Consider the following 23240-nt stretch of genomic DNA (forward strand, 5'->3'; position numbering starts at 1 on the left):
ATTAGGATTGGGATAAGGATCTGGATTAACCAGATAAGGATCTGGATAAAGATCTGGATTAGGAACCAGATCAGGATCTGGATAAGAATCTGGATCAGGAACCAGATTGGGATCTGCACAAGCAGAAGTTTGAGAGGAGAACGGACAGAAAACAAATGTTTTAGATCTGTAAAGTTCAAGTTCTTCTCCACGTCTTCACTTCCACACTTTGACGATGCCGTCCCGAGACGACGTGACAATGAAGCCCTGCGTCGTTTGGAAGGTGGCGATGTCTGTGATAATGTCATGATGGCCGACAGGAAGAGACTCCAGGCCACGGCGAGGAGAGTCCTCTGCAGCGCCGCTCTTCTGTTTGCTGTGGATCTCCTGCAGAGGTGAGAGAGCAGAGACATGAAGGCAGCGCTGTGGATGGATGTGGTTCTTAGTGGGTCTGAGCTTCTTTCCTCAGTACCTGAACCACTTCGGTCCCCTCGATGATCTTGCGGCTGTAGAGGACAGACGGACAGTGCAGCGAGTCGTGGGCTCCTCCTGCGACGATGTAGGATCTCTCTGGATAGGCCAGATCCCAGAACCTGAACAGAACCCCTTGATTATAACCTGCTGTTTGTTTTCTGTAGCTAAGGAGAAACGCGGAGGAATATATTTCCTCATCAAAGCATCATTAAAAATAAAATGTTTTTCCTGCCTTGGTAGATATTATTCACATGCAGTTAATTAGGTGGCCTGCAGAGGGCGGCATAGCCTCAGTTATCCACTGTATCAGAGGATTCCTTACAGGTTCTAACAGTCACAGTACGGCCTTCTTGGTAGATCCAAAGAAGGTTCTGGACGGGTTTCCTTCGTTTGAAGGTTAGGTGAATCCTCACCTGATCCTCATGTCCGACCCGGCCGTCAGCAGCAGAGGATTCCCGTCAGCCGGACTGCAGTAGATCCCGTGAACGCTGTGAGGAGAAGGCTGTAAAGGAACAAGGAGAGGAAGCTGAGAGGAACGTTTGCGGGTTCTAAGCCTTTACGGGTCGGATGAGCCCAAACGTACCTGCATCTCAGAGAGCGGCGGCGCCGAGCTCGCCCACAGGGTAAACTTCCGATCTCCGGTCTCCATGTCCCAGATGGACACCTCGTTGTTCCCCTGGACCGCTGCAGAGACAGAGACAGAGCAGATGAAGGCTGCTCCCCGTCCAGAACCTCCCTCAGAAGATCTGAGACGGACCTAACCTGCAATCACTGACGACTGGTACAGCGGGTGCATCAGCAGCCGCCGGACTCGGACCCGGGCCGGGTGGGAGTGGTTGGAGATGGGGAGCTGGAAGCGCATATCCCAGCACGCCATGGTGCCGCTGCTTGTACCTGCAGGATGAAACGCAGCAGGAGGGTCACAGAGGAGAAGCTTCCGGATCCGGTCTGAAAGCAGGAAGTGTTGCGGACCTAAGCAGAGCCAGCACTGGTGCATGTCCACGCTGAAGGACGTGATGAGGCCCAGCCGCAGGTCATGACGCAGCGTCCAGGCGTTGGATTTGGAGCGGAGGTCCCAGCCCACCAGGGATCCGTTCACCGTGGCGTAGGCCAGAACCGACTGAGCGCCCGAGTTGAAGTGGTGGATGTCCACGGCGCAGCCGTCCTCATGGAGGTCCAGAGTCCTAAAACCACAGATTGTGGAGAGTCAGGCTGGTCGATGTCCAGCTCATTATTTTTAACCTTTGAACCACAGAACCAGATTTTCATTTTCATTAAATTCATTTTTGCATTAAAGCAATGATTTAGGTTCTGCTGTTTTTAGAGGAATTTTGCTTATTTTTCTTTGTTACTTTTATTTTTACTATAATTTTATATTTACATTTTTTTTTTATTACAGATTTTATGTTTTCACAATATTTTTACAAATTTCTGTTTTTCAGATTGAGTTTTCCGGACCACATCCTCTTCTCTTCAGGGGGCGGGCTTTCCTCTAGATTGACGAGTGAAGATGCTTTTCTATTGGTTTGCAAAACGCTGGAAACAACATTTTTATTGGCTGAGAACCAGTTTTCACGTTGGGCTTGAAATGTAAAAAAAAAAAAAAGTGTGTTGTGTGAAATTCGTGAAACTCAAAATGAAAATATAAAATCTGTAAATGAAAAAACAAAATGGAAAAAAAAGAAATGTAAGAAAACAGCAAAGTTCCTCTGAAAGCATCTTTTAATTAACAAGTTTTTCCTACTTGCTTTGATTCTGTTTTATCTTCCTGTATTTTAATCATGTAAAGCACTTTACATTGTCTTTGTACTGGATTGTGCCTATATTTGGACAAATTTGGAAGGGATCGAAAATGATTGTTCACCGATTAACGCTAAATTCATTAAATCACCGCGAACGCATTAGTTTTAGGTATAAATAATGATCCAATGATTATTCCTGCTGAACGGACTTTTCCTTTAAGTGTTTGCATGTTGCTGTTACCTCATCTTTACTAACCTTCTGAGGACCGACAAGCCGTGTGAGACCAGCTCTAATGAAGCCAGCCTCCCTGATAAAGGTCAGTTTTAGGAATATAGCAGTAATTTAGGCATCAATGCAGTTAAAATGAATTGCAGTAGCAGTGACTACCAAACTTTTCTTGCTGGAACCCCTTTAGGAGCAATAAACTACTAAAATAAACTACCTTTACTGTGAAACACAGATCTACTGTGCTTGGAAAATAATGCAGTTTTCACTCAGTCTGTTTCACCTGCAAGGCCACACAATTCCCCTGAGTGACGGTGTTTTTAGACACAACATACCTTCTTCCCATAACAAACCAGATTCTTTCTAAAGATTTATTAAAAGCATGTTACAGTTTAACCAAAGTGTCTGTAATTTGTTTTAACTCTGATTACTTTCCATTATGGTAAGTAAGGAGAAACGAACGCTGCTCAGGCAGAACAGGGCTGATTATCGTGCAATAATTAGTATGATGAACTGATGAACTGTTCTCTCTTTGCAAACAGTGAAATCCATCCATCTCCGTTTATTTAACTGGAGTAAATAGTTGAATACTTTTTTTCCATGACTTCTACCAATTTTAAAATGTCTTTTTTTTACTGATTATCTAACAGAATGTAGTGTTTCTGTTAATACAGAGTTTTTAAATCAGCTGATTAAGGAGGAGTTGATGTTTATTCGCGGCGGCGTTCAGCATCTTACCGGCTCTGGAACGGCTGCACTTTGGGAGACTTGGGAGGTTTGTTTGCTTCGACGGCGAGCAGCTGGATGGATCCGTTATCCGATGCCGCCGCTAAATAATGCGAGCCCTGACAGAATGTCAGCGTCTTTACGTGACCCCCGATACGGGAGTAGGTCAACACGGACCTGCAGGAAGACGGCAGAAGGTCTGGGTTTAATCAGAACATTGGAGGTTTTTACATCAGGAAATGAAACTGAACCGCAGACATGAAGGAGAAAACACGTCGGAAACTTTAAAGAAACAGAAGCAGGAAAAACCGGAGGTTAAGGTAGAGAAAATGAGGAGCAGACATTTATTAGGACCTCTCCTGGAGGACTGGGCTCATTTCCAGCACCTCCTCAGGGTGGTCTTACCTGGTAGTGGTGGTCTTGCCCTCCATCTTCTGACTGTCCCACACTTTAACCGACCCGTCGTTGGACGCAGTGGCGAAGATGGAATGTTCGTCCGACACCCGGATTCTGTTCACCGCAGCTTTGTGTTCGTGCAGGTGGGCGACCAGCAGCCCCTTGGGATGCCACCCTGAAACAGAACGAGGGTTAGACGGCCGTGGACTCCGGCGGCGCCCCCTGCTGTCGCTCTCAGCTCCTTACCTGGAGGAGGGGGCCGGCTCTCCCACTCGGCGCTCTCCATCATCTGCTTGGCCATCCGCTCTGCGCTGCACTGCTCCCTCTTCTGCTGCAGCAGCTGCTGCAGCTCCGTCCTGCAGGTGTTGAGGCGTCGCTGGTAGGCGGGGCCGCCGGCCGCCACCTGCTGCTGCTGTGCCGCCGCAGGAGCCGCCGCCGCCTTCCGTATCTGAGTGACCGGACCGTCGGCGGACTGAAAAAACGGCAGCAGGATAAGATCGATGAGCAGGAAGCTGTTCTGGTTCTGACTGGTTCTGAACCTGAACCCATCAGGAAAAGTCCGGTCATCAAGGAATGATCAAAGGATCATTATTTATACCTAAAACTAAAACATTTGCAGTGATTTCATGAATTTAGCGTTAATCAGTAAAAAGATAAAAATATTTTTTAATGGTAGTCAGCGGCCATTTTTGCCCATATATAGTAACCCCTCCCTCCTGACACCTTCTGTTAGTGACGTCATGGTGCGGTAAGCCTAGCGCCATTCTTCCTTACCGTGGGGGGCTGCGCGGACGGTGGATCCTGCGATCCGAACATGCTCTTCCACTCCTCGTTCATGGCAGAGTCCTGCTTGGTCTGCCTCCGAGCTGCAGGAGCAAACACATTTGATTTTAATCCATTACCTTAATCTTTTTTTAATCAATTGTTATATTTTTTTAATTAATCATCTTATTTAATGTTTCACTTTGAATCTCTTTAATTTTTCATGCTGCCTCTACCCTGTGCCGGGTGCTTTTCCTTCTGAAAATTAGAAATCTGTTAGAAATAAAATTAGCTTCTATATCAGCGTTTTTCAAATGTCTACTAATCTAAATAAATAAAAAATCAAGCTATAATCAGTTGTCAATTAATGATTCATGTTTGTTCCATATGTGTCTTTCAGTGTTGTGGTGTTACTGCTGTCCACTAGAGCGCACCGCTGTTCATTCTTAATGGAAGCCCATGTCAGGGCCCCGTCACACCTAGCCGATTTATCCAGAGTATGGCCGACGTCCTACAATCTCCTAAATGCTGGCATACGCTGAACTTTCTATGTACTTTTTCAATTTTGGGCGTCTAGAGAATTCATAACGAGTCCAGAACTAATGTCCAACAATATCCTAACTTATGCATAAGCTGTCTGGCTGTAGAGATTAATTTCACTGTTTTCTACACATATTTTTGAAACTTGTTTGTTTTGCTAATGACCGACTCCATCCTTCACTAATGCATCGTATCTGAGACGTGAGCCAAAAACCCGACAAGCAAAGCAAAAAGCAGCATTTTTTAGAAGAATATTCCAAGCAATTAAAGCCTTTAAATCAACTCATTTCATGGAAACCTTTGTGTAGCTGCCATTGAAGACAGAATAAATAAATAAATAATAGATTAATAAATATTTAAGTAAAAAATATAGAGCTCATAAATGCATACATTTCTAGTAGGGATGCACGATATTGGGATTTTGGCCGATATCCGATATTTTAAAACTCATGTAGCCGATAACCGATATCGATACCGATGTTAAAGCTGGACAAAAATAAGTAGTCATTGAAAATAGCAGTTTTATTCATTTCTGACACTTTGAAAAATAATATACTCAAATATATTTTCATATGCTGATATCAAATAGATTTTTAAAAACGCAGTATCGATCTATTTTACTTTCAATATCTCGTGAAATTTCATCGTTCTGTTACAAACTCTCGTGATATTTAGCAAATTCTTGTGAGATTTTGTTAGTAAAATAGATCGATACCGCGTCAATATATCAACATATAAAAATATGGCAACATTTGGTGAATTTTCGGGGGATTTCGTAGCATAACGATGACATATAGCAATATTTCATTAGTAAAAGAGATTGATATGGTGTTTTTAATTGGCAATATATCAGCATATGAAGATATTGGGATATTTTAATGGATCAATATTTTTTCCCTCGTCTTTAGAAGTTTTTAAGTCTGTAAAAAAGAAGTTTTTCAGGAAGAAGAAGAAGTAGTATTTTTTATTTTTAGACTTTAGAAACTCAGAAGCTGATCAAATATCGGGTTAAATATCGGTGGGGGGGCCGATGTCCGATATTCAGTTTTAAGGCCGATACCGATAAGGGGCCCATTATATCGTGCATCCCTAATTTCTAGTAATAAAGGTTAAATATTAAAAGCATAATTTCATGTGTTTCTTGTATATCGTTTGTTTGATACGGGGGAAAGAGTCTTAATTAAGGGGGGAACCAAAAGGTTGCGACCCTCCCATTGGGGAGCAGCGGGCTGCCACTGTGCGGCGCCCGGGAAGCAGTGTGGGGTTAAGGGTCTTGCTCAGGGACCCAGAGTGCAGAATGTGGGCATCAAACCGGGTACTGTGCACTGCTCTGACCCACTAGGCTAACACTCCCCCCTGATTGTTGGAAATCCGACCTTTTTCACATATTTTATGCATCATTTGTTGTTATATCTTATAAATACTTTTCATAATATCTAAGAAAACAGATTTAGATTTTTTTCTGCCAGTATTTAATACGTCTGCTATAATAAACTTGTAAAATATAATGATTTACTAGTATTTTTAAATCAGCATAATTTGCTCTTCATGTTATGAACAGATCTTTTTAAAGCTGGCTTTATGAGGAATGGTTGATGCATTTACAGACGTCCACCATGAAGGTCTGCTGAGCATCAGCTGAAGCCCTCAGATTCAGCAGGAATCTGCCAACAGAACCACAGGAAACACCTCAGCGGTTCCCACCTCTCTTATCGTCCGACTCCGTCTTGGGTTTCACCAAGTCCACCTGACGGCCCGTGATGCCCAGCGTCCCCAGGTCGATGACTCCCGTCTGTCCCGCCTCTCCCAGGTGTCCCTGGTCGCCCATGTTGGCTTTGGCCTTGTTGGACTTCAGCATGAAGTCTTTGAGGGCCAGAAGCTTGTCCTCCTCAGCCTCCGTCATCCCCTGGAGGGACAGACAGGGACTAGAGACGTTATTCATAGAAACAAAGATCATTCTAAGTCGAGTTGAAGTTTAGTTCTTTATGAGTTACAACATTTAGTAAAGTATTTCAGAACCGATCTGATTTATCCGAAGATAAAATAAATAGGACCATGAATGAACAGATAGAAGAAGATCCCAGAACCATAACGCATCAGGGGAGGTTCCTGAGGTCTGGTTTACTTCTCAACTCTTTCATTCTGAACATCAAGCAGGAAAAATTCAGTCAAAATTCTGGAATCCTGAACAGAAGAACCTCCTTTCTCCTTCATCTGGAAGCTTCCTTCGGTCGGTTCGATTCAGGAGGTCCGCCAGGATCAGGAACATGACAGAACATTAGTCGTTCTACAGAGGAACCATGATGATAGAGTCACATGATCATGAGACCTTTCTCAGGTTATCCTGAGCTATCTCTATAGTTCTGCTGCTATAGGCTTAGACTGCTGGAGGACATAGGGACCCCTTTTTCATCATTCTGCTTCATTCTATCTCTATTCTCCCTCTCTGCAGAATCTGTTAGTTCAATCTCTAACGTTCTGCTCTCTCTGCTTTTTCTCATAGTAGCTTAATCTGGTCTGTTCCTGTTTGGCTGTGACTCCATCCTGGAGAGAAATATCAGCTGTGCTGCTGCCATCAACACCTTTGTTTATTGATGTTGGAGCTTGGCCTGTTTTCCAGTGTAGTCCTGTTTCTCTGACTGTGACTAACTGGAAGTGCTCTCTTCATCCTCTGACATGGGAGCTGGCTCGGAGCTCGTCTGCCTGGATGACCTGGTGAACTGTAAAGTGCCTTGAGATGACGTGTTGTAAAATAAACTGAATTGAATTAATTAGACGAGGTTCCTGGAAACAACGAACAGCTACAAGTCCACACAGAACCACAGCTAACTTTCGGATCGTGTCACGCCTCTGACCTGTGACAGCAGCTTCTTCAGCAGCTGAGCGATGGCCGGGTCGTCGGGGGTGGGGCACTCTGGGATGGACCCGATTCTCTTCTTCTGGCGCAGCAGCAGGTGGCGGAAAAGGCTGGCGATGTCTTTAGAGCGCAGGGCGTAGTCGAAGATGGAGCGGCTCACCGGCTCCTTTAAGACGCTCAGCAGGACCAGCTCCTTATCGATCTGAGGGGAGACGGACGGGTGAGGGAGGGGGGAGCGGGCAGTGTGAGGATGATGAGAGGAGGACTCACCTGGATGATGGGCTGTGTGACGAACGGGTTCAGGTGCGGCATCAGCTTGCAGTAGACGTCGGCAACGTTAAGGTGCTGCGCCACCATGGTGATGAAGCCCACGGCGCCGTAGCGGATCCACAGGTTGGGGTGACACAGGAAGGGAGCTACGGCAAGCAGAGGGGGTGGTGAGACAGCAGATACAAACTGAGGAATGGGACGGGTCGCTGTGGACGCCGTTACTGAGGGAAGAAGAGTTAAACAGGAAGCTGGGACGTCAGAAGTCATATCAGCCTGCAGGAAGCCGAGAGCGAGCGAGACTTCCAGCAGGTTACAGAAACCCTCGCTGACGACCTCCGAGTGAAAAAAAGCAGGTTAGATCTGGATCATCAGTCAGTTTCAGTAGGACTTATGTTCAGCATTAGATGCTAACGCTGGAGGAAAATGTTGGTTAACAATTTATTCTATCTACGTCTAAAATAAATAATCGGATAAATAGATTATTGAAATAATCGTCAACTAATTTATTAATTAATTAAGCGTTAGCTGGAGTATAGAGACTGTAAAACATACCTTTAGCTGACAGAGCAACCCACTTTTGAGCAGGAATTATATCAAAATTATAAAAAAAATATACAACCATTTTATATTTAAAAAATAAATGACAGATTAATATGGAAGAAAAACAGGCTAATTGGAATCTGCCTTTTTTTAACACCGAATTTTAAACACAGAATTTTTTTAGACACTGAATTCCTTACACTAAATTTTTATCTGGTAAAAATTCTCCAGAAAAAAAAAACAGATGCAAAAAAATTCAGCTGCAAAAGTGTTGACCTTTTGGTGAACTCAAGCCAAAGCAATCTACACTCGAGCAGCTTCTAGCCAATGAAATTAGCTCATTTGGTCACGTGACACAACGGCTGCGCTCAGCGCTGTTCCCGGCTGAATGAGGATTTATTTTTGTTAAACAGATAGAATTACAAAACGTCAGTTAGCTACTAACAGACAGCTATTAGAGTGAGTTCAATTTGGCATTACTTTTAATGATAAAAATGTGGAATTTTTATTTAATTTTATTGTCATTATGGGAAAATTCTTTATCCACAAGTGCAGATTGTTTAAAGTTTCTCCAAATTTTCAAGCATTCCAAAATGATATTAAAAGTTTTCATGCATCAATTAAGTTACTGGAGAACAACAAGGCCTTAAAGTTTTTAGACTTGATAGCAATAAACTTTAGCTAAACTCCTGTGTTTTTTTTATTTTAATTTTCTTTCTAATTCTTTTATATTGTTTCTTTTTCTGAAAGAAAACTGTTATGGATTGCATATGTTAAATTGTACGTTTCAGCTTTTCTGAAAGTGTTTTTTGGATTTATAAAAAAAAAAAAAAAAAAAAAAAAAAAAAAAGACAGCTATTAGAGTTTTTCCTCTTATCAGACTGGGTGAAACAACTGAGCCGATCACAGCTGGTACGGCTCCCCTGTCTGCCGAGGCTCTTGGTTTGATCCGGAAGAAGCAGCCGGCGGCAAACTTTTTTTATTCTTCATTTCGGCCAGAGGCAACATGGTGGCGGCAAACAGACAGGGGTGCCGTACTAGCTGTGATCGGCTCAGTCGTTTCACCCAGTCTGATAAGAAGAAAAACTCTAATAGCTGTCTGTTAGTAGCTAACTGACGTTTCGTAATTCTATAAAAAAAAATTAATAAATTTCAGCCGGGAACAGCGCTGAGCGCAGCCGTTGTGTCACATGACCAAATGAGCTAATTTCATTGGCTAGAAGCTGCTCGACTCTATCGAGTGTAGATTGCTTTGGCTTGAGTTCACCAGAAGGTCAACACTTTTGCAGCTGATTTTTTTTGCAGCTGATTTTTTTTGCAGCTGTTTTTTTTTCCTGGTGAAGTTTTACCAAATAAAAATTAAGTGTAAGGAATTCAATATCTAAAAAAAATCAGTGTTTAAAGTTCGTTGTTAAAATAAATTCAGTGTTTAAAATTTGGTGTTAAAAAAAATTCAGTGTTTAAAGTTCGTTGTTAAAAAAAATTCAGTGTTTAAAGTTCGTTGTTAAAAAAATTCAGTGTTTAAAGTTCGGTGTTAAAAAAAGTTTGGTGTTAAAAATTCGGTGTTAAAAAAAATTCAGTGTTTAAAGTTCGTTGTTAAAAAAAATTCAGTGTTTAAAGTTCGGTGTTGAAAAAAATTCAGTGTTTAAAGTTCGGTGTTAAAAAAAATTCAGTGTTTAAAATTCGTTGTTAAAAAAAATTCTGTGTTAAAAAAAATTCAGTGTTTAAAGTTCGGTGTTAAAAAAAATTCAGTGTTTAAAATTCGTTGTTAAAAAAAATTCAGTGTTTAAAGTTCGGTGTTAAAAAAAATTCAGTGTTTAAAATTCGTTGTTAAAAAAAATTCAGTGTTTAAAGTTCGGTGTTAAAAAAAATTCAGTGTTTAAAATTCGGTGTTAAAAAAAATTCAGTGTTTAAAGTTCGTTGTTAAAAAAAATTCAGTGTTTAAAGTTCGGTGTTGAAAAAAATTCAGTGTTTAAAGTTCGGTGTTAAAAAAAATTCAGTGTTTAAAATTCAGTGTTAAAAAAAATTCAATGTTTAAAATTCGGTGTTAAAAAAAATTCAGTGTTTAAAGTTCGGTGTTAAAAAAAGTTTGGTGTTAAAGAAAATTCAGTGTTTAAAATTCGTTGTTAAAAAAAATTCAGTGTTTAAAGTTCGGTGTTAAAAAAAATTCAGTGTTTAAAGTTCGGTGTTAAAAAAATTCAGTGTTTAAAGTTCGGTGTTAAAAAAAGTTCGGTGTTTAAAGTTCGGTGTTAAAAAAAGTTCAGTGTTTAAAGTTCGTTGTTAAAAAAAATTTAGTGTTTAAAGTTCGTTGTTAAAAAAAATTCAGTGTTTAAAGTTCGGTGTTAAAAAAAATTCAGTGTTTAAAATTTGTTGTTAAAAAAATTCAGTGTTTAAAATTCGTTGTTAAAAAAAATTCAGTGTTTAAAGTTCGGTGTTAAAAAAAATTCAGTGTTTAAAGTTCGGTGTTAAAAAAAGTTCGGTGTTTAAAGTTCGGTGTTTAAAAAAATTCAGTGTTTAAAGTTCGGTGTTAAAAGAAAGGCAGATTCTAATGAGACTGTTTTTCTTCCATAGATTAATCGATTTACAAAATAACCGTCGGTTGCAGCCCTAATTCTATCGCTACTCTGCAGACAGACAGACGTCTGCTGCTACATTTTTGCTCCTGCCTTTTCCTGAAGAAGTGAGACTTCCTGAAATGAAAGTAAAGCGGGGATCAGCTGATGTTACCGATGTCGCTGACGAACTCGTAGATGTGCGGTTTCTGCAGCAGACCCAGCTGGCACATGCAGGTCAGGGCGTTCAGAGCTTTGTAGATGACGAACTCCTCGGTGTCGCTCAGTCCCTGCTGCAGCAGAGGCTTGAGGATGGAAGAGCTCTGCCAGCCCACGTACGCCGCCACTCCTGCAACACGACAGCGATGAGAACCACGAGTTGGCGGGCCGCCACCGTGCGGCTGCCTCTGCCTGATGCTCACCCACGATGCTGTCGAAGAAGGCTCCCCTGAGGTGCCAGTCGTTCTTGTCGTTCAGGAAGGTGATCATGTGGGACAGCAGGACGTCGTTGGCCTTCTGCCTGCCAAAGAAGACGCAGAGCCGCGTGATGCCGTTCTCCATCAGCGTCTGTTTGACGATGTTCTCCGAGTCGCTGAGCAGCGTCACCACCTTCTGCTGCACCATCTCGTGCAGCGCCTGGAGCTCTGCGGGTCGGAAACGCGGCAGGTTCAGGGAACCGATACGGCAGTAAGATGCTGAGACCCCCCCACCTCCCACCGGGCTGTACCAGAGTCGTAGTTTTCGTTGGGATGGTTGTTTTCCTCCGTCTCTTCTCCGCTTGGATCCTGCTCCATGTTGACGTTGTTCTCCTGAACCAGTTCCAGGAACCGCAGCGCACTCTCTGCCAGGTGAGCAATGTTCTCTAAGCAGAGACGACGTGAACATGGAGAGATTTTAGTTTCCAGCTCAGAACTGGGAAAGTTACAAATACGATGGATTCAAGACATTTTAAAATCTTCAAATTCTGCTCCTGACCTGCGTACGCCAGCCTCACGATGGTGGCGTCGTCCTGGGCCAGGTGGGCGATGCCCGGAAGGATGTACTCCGGGTAGATGTTCACGTCGTTCCTCGGCACCTCCTTCACCAGCGCCAGCACTTTGGTGAGAGTCCTAACAGCCTGGGCACGCACGCGCGGCGCAGGGTCGTTGCAAAAGTGCAGCAGATACGGCGTGATGCGGTCCAGCAGGATGTCGACGGAGAGCCGGGGAGCCAGGTGCAGGACGAGCTCCAGCGCCGCCAGCTTGGAGTCACAGGAGTGCAGCGTCTGCAGGCAGGAGGTGATGACCGACACCAGCACCACCAGGCCCTGCTCCTCCCTGGAGCTTAGTGCGTTGCCGCTGCCGCCGCCGCGGCCCGGGGAGGAAGGGGAGGAACCTGAGGGGAGAAAACGTGTCAGTCAGGAGTTCTGGGATCTCATCTATAAAACAAATCCAGATAAAACAAAAAAAGAAAATCCTTGTTAGAAAACAAAAGCAAGTAATTTTCTTTATTGTTGATTTATTTGATTTCTAATCTTCTATTTATTATTGTGGATCTTCAAAATGGGCGGGGCTTAAAGCGGCAGTCAGTGTATTAAAGGAATAGTACACCCAAAACATGATTAGCCTTCATTTTCTACTCACCCCCATGCTGAACAACACTCTGGAGTACTTTTTTGATTTCTCAAAATAAAATACGAGCAGTATGGAGGAATATTGACACGTTTTTTGTGGACTTTTATGGACCTTTCTGCCTCGGGTGCCATAGACCTCCATTATTTGAATGTCAGCAGACAGCAAGAAGCCTCCCAGATCTCCAGATGCATTTGAGAAATCAAAAAAGTACTCCAGAGTGTTGCTCAGCATGGGGGTGAGTAGAAAATGAAGGCTAATCATGTTTTGGGTGTACTATTCCTTTAAACAGCTTTTTTCTTCAACATTTATCTAAACAGGCAGTTCCATTGAGATCCAAGATTAATTTGATGAAAAGAAACAAAAATAATATTTTACTGATGCAGGAACGATGCATATAATTAGGGCGGAAACAATTAATCGGATTAATCGATTGTTGAAATAATTGTCAACTAATGTGGTTCCTAGAATTTCTAAAAGTAGAATGGGAGGCAGATCTTTTAGTTATCAGGCTCCTCTCCTGTGGAACCAACTACCAGTTTTAGTCCGTGAGGCAGACACCCTGTCTACTTTTAAGGCTAGGCTTAAAACTTTCCTTTTTGATAAAGCTTCTAGTTAGACTCTTTCTCCGTGCAATTAACAGATTTTATTTTGTATTTTCCCCCAAAGCGGATGTGTAACCACGTCTCTCCTTCTGTCAGATCCATGAAATTTCAGCTGAAATGCTGCGTAGCTCCGACAGATAGAACTGGGCTCTATCTCAGTCGGAGCTACGCTGCCCCCTACAGGAAATCATCGCCATTGACTTTCATTGAGAGCTAAATGCCACGACCTCATCAGACACTATTTTGTGTCGGGTCGGACGCAAAAGCAGGTTCGGTGTGTTCTGGCCTTAAGGTTGTAGGGAAGCGACTGTTCCAACCGTTGCATTTCTGAATTCTCCTGAGTGGTGCACGACTTTACACGAGTGAATAAAGTGAACGTGATCGGTCGATTATCAAGGGGGCGGGATTGTTGTGGCGGAAGGTTAGCAAGCAATTTTGATTGTGGCCGGTTTGTTGGAAGCATCTTGCTAACCAGTTAGCAACTTAGAAACAACGCTGTCAAGGAACGCTATGGACAGCGGAAACATGCAAGAGGAGGAGAGTTTAGTGTCGGAGGTCGTGGATGAGTCTCCTCCGTCATCCATTTTTTATTTAGAGGAGGAAAGCGGGGACGAAGATGTTGTGGAAGAGCACAGCTACAATTTTTTTTTTTTTATGCAACTTTTCTACTTCTGTTATTTGCTGTTGTTTCTTAAAAAAAATGCATAACGATATTACAGCTTTCATTGATTTATTTCAAATTTGAAACAATGTCTAGCCTCTAAGGTTAGACAAAAAAAAAGAAACAATCGAATCGTTTCGTGGTGTATTCTTGAGTAATGAAAATAATCGAATCGTTGGGTCAGGAAATCGATCCTGAATCGAATCGCCATGATGGATGTGATTTACACTCCTAGTCGTCTCTCCAAAGTATCTGCGGTCCTACAGAGAGATCAAGCTTTATAAAAGAGACCTACGGTCTGACAGCCGCGGGGGAAGGTTGGTGCTCACCTCCTCGCAGGTTGAGCAGGATGTTGTCCAGGTCTTTGCGGATCACCAGAACCCGCTCGTCTGCGGACTGGAAGGTCTCCTTGGCGAACTGGGCCATGTACGGCTGCAGGAAGGTGTAGAAGATGTCAGGGAAAGCTTTCCCTCTCTGTTGCTTTAGGTACTCCTCAGCACTCAGACGCTTGTCGGGCTCCCTCTGAACCATCTGGGCCACCTGAGGGGACGGAACGGAGAACATGTTGGAACCCGGAGCCTGCAGAACATTCCCCACTTCCTGCAGAACCTCAGCAGAACCTCAGGCAGCCAGAGGGGCCTGTTGGAGCTAGAACTCCTGGTCTTTTCCTTAAAGTTAGCTGGATCAAAGGTTCTGCTGGATTTCTTTGGACTTTTTCTGTTTTTTATTCAGTTCTGGTTCTGTGGGGTAAAAATAAACTGGAGCAAAGCAGTCCTTCAAGGAACCAGATTACACTGGATCTAAAAACCTGAACGTCTACGATGTTCCAGGTTCCTGAAAATCTGAAAGGAACCACTTCGGATCTGCTTCTGTTCTGTTCAATAATAATAAATCTGCTGTTCTGTTCTGACGTCCAGGAGTTCTGATCATCTACTGTCCAAGTTCAACTCTTCTGGTGTTCTTATGTTGGTCCCATGGAAGGAGACGCAACAGGAAGCAGGAGCTACAGTCGGATCGAGCTCTTCTTCCTCAGGTCAGCCTGATGGGTTCCACCATCTGCTGATCAAGAACCTGGTTCCTTCCAAGAACAGCTGGATGGACCTGCTCAGTGAAGCCACCAGGAACCGACCCATGAAGACCATTTTTAGGTCCAGAACAAGTAGACTGAGCAGAGCAGCGTCAAATCTGAGAGCCAGGAGGAACCAAGAGGAACCTGGAGGAACCAAAAAGAACCAGTAGGAACCTGGAGGAACCAAAAAGAACCAGTAGGAACCAAAAGGAACCTGAAGGAAACAGTAGGAGCCAAAAGGAACCCGGAGGAACCAAAAAGAACCAGTAGGAACCTGGAGGAACCAAAAAGAACCAGTACGAACCAAAAGGAACCTGGAGGAACCAGTAGGAGCCAAAAGGAACCCGGAGGAACCAAAAAGAACCAGTGGGAACAAAAAGGAACCTGGAGGAACCAGTAGGTGCCAAAAGGAACCTGGAGGAACCAAAAAGAACCAGTAGGAACCAAAAGGAACCTGGAGGAACCAGTAGGAGCCAAAAGGAACCTGGAGGAACCAAAAAGAACCAGTAGGAGCCAAAAGGAACTTGGAGGAACCAAAAAGAACAAGTAGGAACCTGGAGGAACGGGTAGGAGCCAAAAGGAACCTGGAGGAACCAAAAAGGACCAGTAGGAACCAAAAGGAACCACTAGGAGCCAAAAGGAACCAGTAGGAGCCAAAAGGAACCTACAGGAACCAAAAAGAACCAGTAGGAACCTGAAGGAAACAGTAGGAGCCAAAAGGAACCTGGAGGAACTAAAAAGAACCAGTAGGAACCTAAAGGAACCAGTAGGATACCAAAAGGAACCTGGAGGAACCAGTAGGAGCCAAAAGGAACCTGGAGGAACCAAAAAGAACCAGTAGGAACCTGAAGGAAACAGTAGGAGCCAAAAGGAACCCGGAGGAACAAAAAAGAACCAGTAGGAACCTGGAGGAACCAAAAAGAACCAGTGGGAACCAAAAGGAACCTGGAGGAAACCAGTAGGAGCCAAAAGGAACCCGGGGGAACCTGGAGGAACCAGTAGGAACAAAAAGGAACCTGGAGGAACCAAAAAGAACCAGTAGGAACCTGGAGGACCCAGTAGGAACCAAAAGGAACCTGGAGGAACCAAAAAGAACCAGTAGGAACCTGAAGGAAACAGTAGGAGCCAAAAGGAACCCGGAGGAACAAAAAAGAACCAGTAGGAACCTGGAGGAACCAAAAAGAACCAGTAGGAACCAAAAGGAACCTGGAGGAACCAGTAGGAGCCAAAAGGAACCCGGGGGAACCTGGAGGAACCAGTAGGAACAAAAAGGAACCTGGAGGAACCAGTAGGAGCCAAAAGGAACCTGGAGGAACCAAAAAGAACCAGTAGGAACCAAAAGGAAGCTGGAGGAACCAGTAGGAGCCAAAAGGAACCTGGAGGAACCAAAAAGAACCAGTAGGAACCAAAAGGAACCAGTAGGAGCCAAAAGGAACCAGTAGGAGCCAAAAGGAACTTGGAGGAACCAAAAAGAACAAGTAGGAACCTGGAGGAACGGGTAGGAGCCAAAAGGAACCTGGAGAAACCAAAAAGCACCAGTAGGAACCAAAAGGAACCACTAGGAGCCAAAAGGAACCAGTAGGAGCCAAAAGGAACCTACAGGAACCAAAAAGAACCAGTAGGAACCTGAAGGAAACAGTAGGAACCAAAAGGAACCTGGAGGAACTAAAAAGAACCAGTAGGAACCTAGAGGAACCAGTAGGATACCAAAAGGAACCTGGAGGAACCAGTAGGAGCCAAAAGGAACCTGGAGGAACCAAAAAGAACCAGTAGGAACCTGGAGGACCCAGTAGGAACCAAAAGGAACCTGGAGGAACCAAAAAGAACCAGTAGGAACCAAAAGGAACCAGTAGGAACCAAAAAGAACCAGTAGGAACCTGAAGGAAACAGTAGGAACCAAAAGGAACCTGGAGGAACCCACTTAAACTCCATGAGGAGGACCCCCACATGGACCTCTGTTCTCCACCACTGTTTCTAATCCTTAGATGTGAAGTTTACGAAACAAAGTTTTCCAATAATGGAAACTCCTTGAACTAAATTCCAGGACATTCCAGACCTTCAAGGCCATTTGTTCCTCACAGACCAGAGGGAAGGAGCAGGAACCTTCAGCTTATTCTGGTTCTGCCTCCATGTTGGATTCAAACTTCACGGTTCTCACCAGCTCCCTGATGCTCTCATCCTCGATCTTCATGAGGACCTGCTCGGCCTGGAAGTGTCCCTTCCGGTAGGCCAGCAGCTGGGACAGGTCGAAGAGCGGGACGCCCTCGGTGAAGAGCTCAGCGACCACGCAGCCTGAAACAAACACAAGCCTGGATCAGTGTCGCCGTTCTAGCAGCCATCTTCACGGTTCCTCCTGCTGGTCCGTACCTGCAGAGAAGATGTCCATGGCCGGCCTGAGCTCTCCACGGCTCCTCTGGTTGTTGTTGGTCAGGTCCACCAGCGGCGTGTTCTGGTCGCTCTCCGTGGTGAACATGCTGCCGTCCACAAACCTCTCGGGGGCGATGTAGCACGTCCTGCGCCTGGACGTGTCGAAGAAGTAGTTGAAGTCGGCGGGGTTGTCCTCCGGCAGGTAGGTGGGCTTGAAGCTGGCGAAGTCTGTGAGCAGCACCCAGTTCCAGCTGCTCACCATCACGTTCTCCGTCTTGATGTCTCCGTGGCGGACGCCGGCCTTGTGCGCCTGGTCCACGGCGTTGAGGATCTGGAAGGCGATCCAGCGCTTCTCCACGTTGTTGAGGAACGGCCGCGTGCTGATGCGGTCGTACAGGTTGTCCCGGACGTACTGGCGGAACAGGATGGCGGCCTTCTCCGTCAGGGACGTCTTCTGGAAAGGAAGGCAGTTCTGGCAGGAGTGCAGCCGGATCTTCAGCTCCTCCAGCTCCTGCTTGTAGCTGGTGAGCGGCAGCGACGGGTCCTGGATGGCGAAGACCTTGACCACCACCAGGCCCTCGCGATGTTTGGCCCGCGCCACCTTGAAGAAGCGAGTGCTGCCTAGACTTTTGTCGTACTCGTGGTCGTGGATATCTGAGAAGTAGCTGTCCACGGAGAGGATCTGAGAGGGGGCGATGCCCGCCAGCTGGTTCCCCATCGCTCTGGTCCCGTCTGCGGAGACAGGATCAGAACATTCAGTAACGGCAAACAGTGAGGGTCAGCGGGGGCAGCTTAGCTGCTCATAAGATCTGAATCAGGGGTTCTACACCCTGGTCTATATATATATATAGGGGAGTGGCGGCCTAGTGGTCATAGCCTCGTGAGACCGTCCTGATCTCGCGAGCTTTCAAGGTTTCACTCGCTAATCAGTCTGGAGACTCTCCGTTAAAGAAAATTTGGAGCCGTTCACCAAACGAACGTCCAATCAGCGTTGGCTTTGAGGCGGGTTGAGGTGTGACGCAACGAGAAGCGCGACAGTTCAGTCTAAAGAACATGGCGGCTTCAGCCGATGAAACTAGCGTTAGCGTGGCTATCGAGTAAGTTTTATCGGAATTACAGAGTATTTCTTCACTGAAAGAAGAGCAAAACACTGCTCTGGAGGCTTTTCTCATAGGAAAAGATGTTTTTGCTCTTCTCCCGACTGGTTTCGGCAAGAGTAGCCTGACTTGTGGTTGTGTTTTCGTCGTTGCTCTGTTAGTACGTCATATGCTTCGTTGATCTGATTGGTTTATTTGGCCCGTCTATCACCAACATAGGCCAATCAGCTAACCAGTATTTTCACCCCTTCCCAAAATTACTTCAACGGAAGGTTTCCAGATGGATATGCGGAGCAAATCCATCTGGCGGAGTCAGGTTATAGTGGTTAGGGCTAGGGATGCACGATATTGGGATTTTGGCCGATATCCGATATTTTAAAACTCATGTAGCCGATAACCGATATCGATACCGATGTTAAAGCTGGACAAAAATAAGTAGTCATTGAAAATAGCAGTTTTGTTATCCATTTCTGACACTTTGAAAAATAATATACTCAAATATATTTTCATATGCTGATATCAAATAGATTTTTAAAAACGCGGTATCGATCTATTTTACTTTCAAAATCTCGTGAAATTTCATCGTTCTGTTACAAACTCTCGTGATATTTTGCAAATTCTTGTGAGATTTTGTTAGTAAAATAGATCGATACCGTGTCAATATATCAACATATAAAAATATGGCAACATTTCGTGAATTTTCGGGGGATTTCATAGCATAATGATGACATATAGCAATATTTCATTAGTAAAAGAGATTGATATGGTGTTTTTAAATGGCAATATATCAGCATATGAAGATATTGGGATATTTTAATGGATCAATATTTTTTCCCTCGTCTTTTGAAGTTTTTAAGTCTGTAAAAAAGAAGTTTTTGAGGAAGAAGAAGAAGTAGTATTTTTTATTTAAAAACTCAGAAGCTGATCAAATATCGGGTTAAATATCGGTGGGGTCACCGATGTCCGATATTCAGTTTTAAGGCCGATACCGATAGGGGGCCGATTATATCGTGCATCCCTAGTTAGGGCATAGGGCTTTGAATCCTGAGATTGTGAGTTTGATCCCCCACTCCCACAGACTGCCACTCTGGGTCCCTGAGCAAGACCCTTAACCCCACACTGGTCATGGGATCAGAGATTGCATGAATGATTGAAGAATATTCTGCATTATCTGCTAAAAATGGCAACCGATTGTATATTTATACAAGTTAAAAAAGCTGGGCTTCTGAGGAAGATACTCAGTTACAGATTAAAATGAACACAGATCTGTTGTTTTCAGATTGAACAGAGAATGCGACTGCAGATCTTCTAGAGATCCTGAAAATGATTTTCTCTGGCATCATTATATTGCTAGACAGGTTCATCAATCTGTTTTTAAGCAGAGCAGAGACACAATTAGGGACGGCTGCTGATTTAAAGGTGAAACAGATTTACTGGGATATGAAACACGCAATAAAATTTACAAAAAAAAATACGCAATTCTACAATAAAATTCAAAATATCTTATTGTCTTTTGTAGTTCAGGAAGACTCAGAAATAGCTGCGCAGCAACCCAGACAGACTCAGTGGACACAGATTTAAAATTTAAATATAAGAAACCTACAAGAATTAAAGCACAAATAATAAAAATCTGTGTATAAATCATTTTTTAAATGAAATATAAGGTTCAATATATAAACTTTGGCTGTCAATGACATATGGGACAAATTTCTAAATTATAATTTGCTGCTTGTGAAGGAGGATAATCACTGATGCAGCTTAAAGGGAAGCCATGCATGGATGGATTGATGGAAGTGAAGTTGTGTTCATACCAGGGATGCGGGATATATTGATGTTAGCATCAGTATCGGCTGTTATTCATCATTTTTTATACGTTAATGTTTTTGAGCCCTTTACAAATAACGCACTAAAGGCAGGAATATGTCTATAAATATCAGTGTATTGTGGTTCTCTTGTCTTCATTCAATAAATATATGATTGAGCTCATTTTTGGAAAATTTAAACCCTATTGAAAGCGTTGAGGTGGAGCAGCTGTAGCCTCCACCCTTAGATTGTCCCCCCTACCAACTTTTATCACAAAATTCCAGGCTTGGATCCAGGTATAGCAGCTGGTGTGATGTCATCTGCCTCTCATGCAGGTAGAGCTGTTGGTCCTCCATCAGTGTAACAGACCACCTTTATTCAGACTCCTACAGTGATCTGCTGCACTTCTTTGATCTGAAACGTCACCTGCATCACTGTATCTATATGTAAGGTTATCACAGGCACCCTTTTTAAAACATTTCTCTCTAAAATTAAAGGAAAAGATAATTATTTTTGTTCCCAGCGCCTAGAGAAGAACCCGTACATCAGAGATTATTATTATAGATGTTGGAGCTGGGCCTGTTTTCCAGTGTAGTCCTGTTTCTCTGACTGTGACTAACTGGATGTGCTCTCTTCATCCTCTGACATGGGAGCTGGCTCGGAGCTCGTCTGCCTGGCTGTGTGTTTCCTGGACGGGACCGCCTGTGGAGCTGGTTGACAGTTCATTCAAAGGGAGTTTTTCCTCTCCACTGTCGCTACAAGCATGCTTAGTGTGAGGGATTGCTGAAGAGTCAATGAGTCGATGCAATCAGCTGGTTTTCCTTAGATAGAAAACTTTGAATCAATCTGACTGGATGATCTGGTTGAACTGTAAAGTGCCTTAAGATGACATGGGTTGTGAATTTGGCGATATATAAATAAACTGAATTGAATTGAAAATTGAATTTCATAGACAGCGGTTAGCTCTGCTTCCTGCTGTTTAATGATTATTCAGGTTCTTCTTCGCGGTTTCCGTGTCCTCCTCTGTCAGCACTAGCTTTTGCATCGCGTTTTAACCTCCGGTTTCCCTTAAAATGTAAGAAATAAGGCTTTGGTGGTGTTGTATTTGGGGCGCTTACCTGTCTAATTTGTGCTGTTTTCGGTTCCTGCGGATCACGTGACCGCTCTTCTGTTAGCTAGAGCTTGTTAGCATAAGCTAACAGTTTCTCCTGCTTCCGCCGGAGCTAACGCCAGCTAGCGGCTTCCTAATTCCCTCGCGCTGACTTCTTCATCTCCAGCACAGCTTCGGTCAGAGTCCAGGACCGGTTAAAAATAAAATATCTCATAAAACCACCAGCTTGGAACAAACAGACAGCGATCAACCGTTTCCAGCTGTTGTTATGAATCCGGGTCACAACGGAAGGAGGGGCACAGCAGCACCATCTGTTGGTCAACCATGAGAATTTGGATCCGTAGTGTGGAATAACAGATATTCATAAACAGAAAATCTGACTGGTATAAAGAAAAAGGTATTTTATTTGAAACGGACTAAGGCTGCGTCTCAATTCGCAGGCTGCGTACTACCAAGTACGCAGCCTGCGAATTGAGACGCAGCCTAAATGGACAGTAATGGTGTTTTCCTAAATCATAGAGATTTAACCAACAAATTTAATCTTTTCTGTTATGAATATCTAAAAGTACTCAAAGCTCATCCAAAACACCTTAAGTTATTCAAATGTTACTGCATCTTTACCTAAATTGAAAACCAGAGAATATTTTGTGACTGATAAAAAAAATTTAATAATGCTATGCTGGTGATTTCAAATATACATTATTTCCTGATTACTATAATAGTTTTTTGACAACAACTAATTTGCCCTTATTTGAGAAGGCATTCTCTAATTATGTTAAATGGCCGCTTTCACCAAAGGTTAAAGAGACTCACTTAAAAATCTCTCACAATATTTACCCAGTGGCTGAATTTTTGCACAAAAGATTTAAATTTTAATTTAACATGCTGTGCGTTTTGTGAATGTGCGGATTAATCCCTTAATCATCTCTTTTTTTCTTGTCCCTTTTGTTTTAAACTATGGAGAGACATTAAAAATTGGTTGTTCCTTAAAATTGAGGACACCCAAGAAGTAACAATCACCCACATGACAAAGTAAAAAACAAAACAAAAATATGAATTAAAAACGATTAATACATTTCGAAGTGATTTTTTTCTAAGGAAAAGACTTTAAAGAGCTATAAAACTGGGGGGAAAATCTAGTTGGAAAAATAACATTTGGAAAAAAGCAAACTTTCAAAATATTGGTACAACTTAAAAAAAAAAAGCTATAAAATAGACATTGCTCTCAGAACCTTCTTTTTTTCTCAAAACATTTTTTTGTTGAATAGATTTTAAAGCTCAAATTTTAAACACGTTATTTAAATGTCAGTTCAGCTTTCAATGATATCGCAATATGTCTTCCCATACACATGCGGGGCTCTCCGTCCATTCCTCTTCCAGGAGATTTAAAGGAAAAGTCCACTTACATTCAGAATTCAAACTTCTGAAAGTTATTTAAATCTGAAATTATTCCATCCTGTTCAATAAATGATCTGTGTTTTTAATTCAGAGTATTTTTCATGTGAATGTGCTTTACTGGAGGCATCCATGTTTGTCCAAGAACACTACTGCCACCTACTGGTTAGTGACGTCACGGTGCGGTATCGGCTGTTGATCAAGTCCCAGGGCTGTATCTGGTGTTTGTCACAACGCGCTATTATCCAAGTCATCTTGAAAACATTCTTCTTCCAATGTTTCCAGAACATTTCATACTTCATCAGAAGCAGCACTTCTACACAAGGATGGATTTACCATTAGGCAATACTAGGCAGATGCATAGGGCCCCATGACACCATAACATGTTTCCATGTATGGTTAATACAACTATTCCTTATTTGTGCACATTAATTATGTTTTTGATAAAAATCCTTTGG

The 23240-nt window shown here is 43.3% G+C and overlaps 1 protein-coding gene across 1 annotated transcript; it reads right to left on the reverse strand.

Annotated features, from left to right (window-relative positions):
• Positions 1-49: 49 nt before the first annotated feature.
• On the reverse strand, positions 50-21686 carry pik3r4 (phosphoinositide-3-kinase, regulatory subunit 4). Its single transcript, XM_038281157.1, has 21 exons — positions 21395-21686; positions 17377-18108; positions 17168-17301; positions 14270-14480; positions 12040-12438; positions 11792-11926; positions 11487-11708; positions 11240-11413; positions 7973-8118; positions 7701-7904; positions 6550-6751; positions 4318-4409; positions 3790-4015; positions 3553-3718; positions 3160-3324; positions 1426-1637; positions 1216-1347; positions 1037-1137; positions 867-955; positions 452-572; positions 50-366 (listed from the first exon to the last, which is right to left on the reverse strand). Exons 2-21 carry the CDS (start codon positions 18092-18094, stop codon positions 196-198), a joined length of 4020 nt encoding a protein of 1339 aa, XP_038137085.1. The 5' UTR covers positions 18095-18108; positions 21395-21686; the 3' UTR covers positions 50-195.
• Between the last annotated feature and the right edge of the window lie 1554 nt (positions 21687-23240).

Source organism: Cyprinodon tularosa, unplaced genomic scaffold (genome assembly GCF_016077235.1).
Source record: "Cyprinodon tularosa strain WSP-4 unplaced genomic scaffold, ASM1607723v1 ctg168, whole genome shotgun sequence".
NCBI lineage: Eukaryota > Metazoa > Chordata > Actinopteri > Cyprinodontiformes > Cyprinodontidae > Cyprinodon > Cyprinodon tularosa.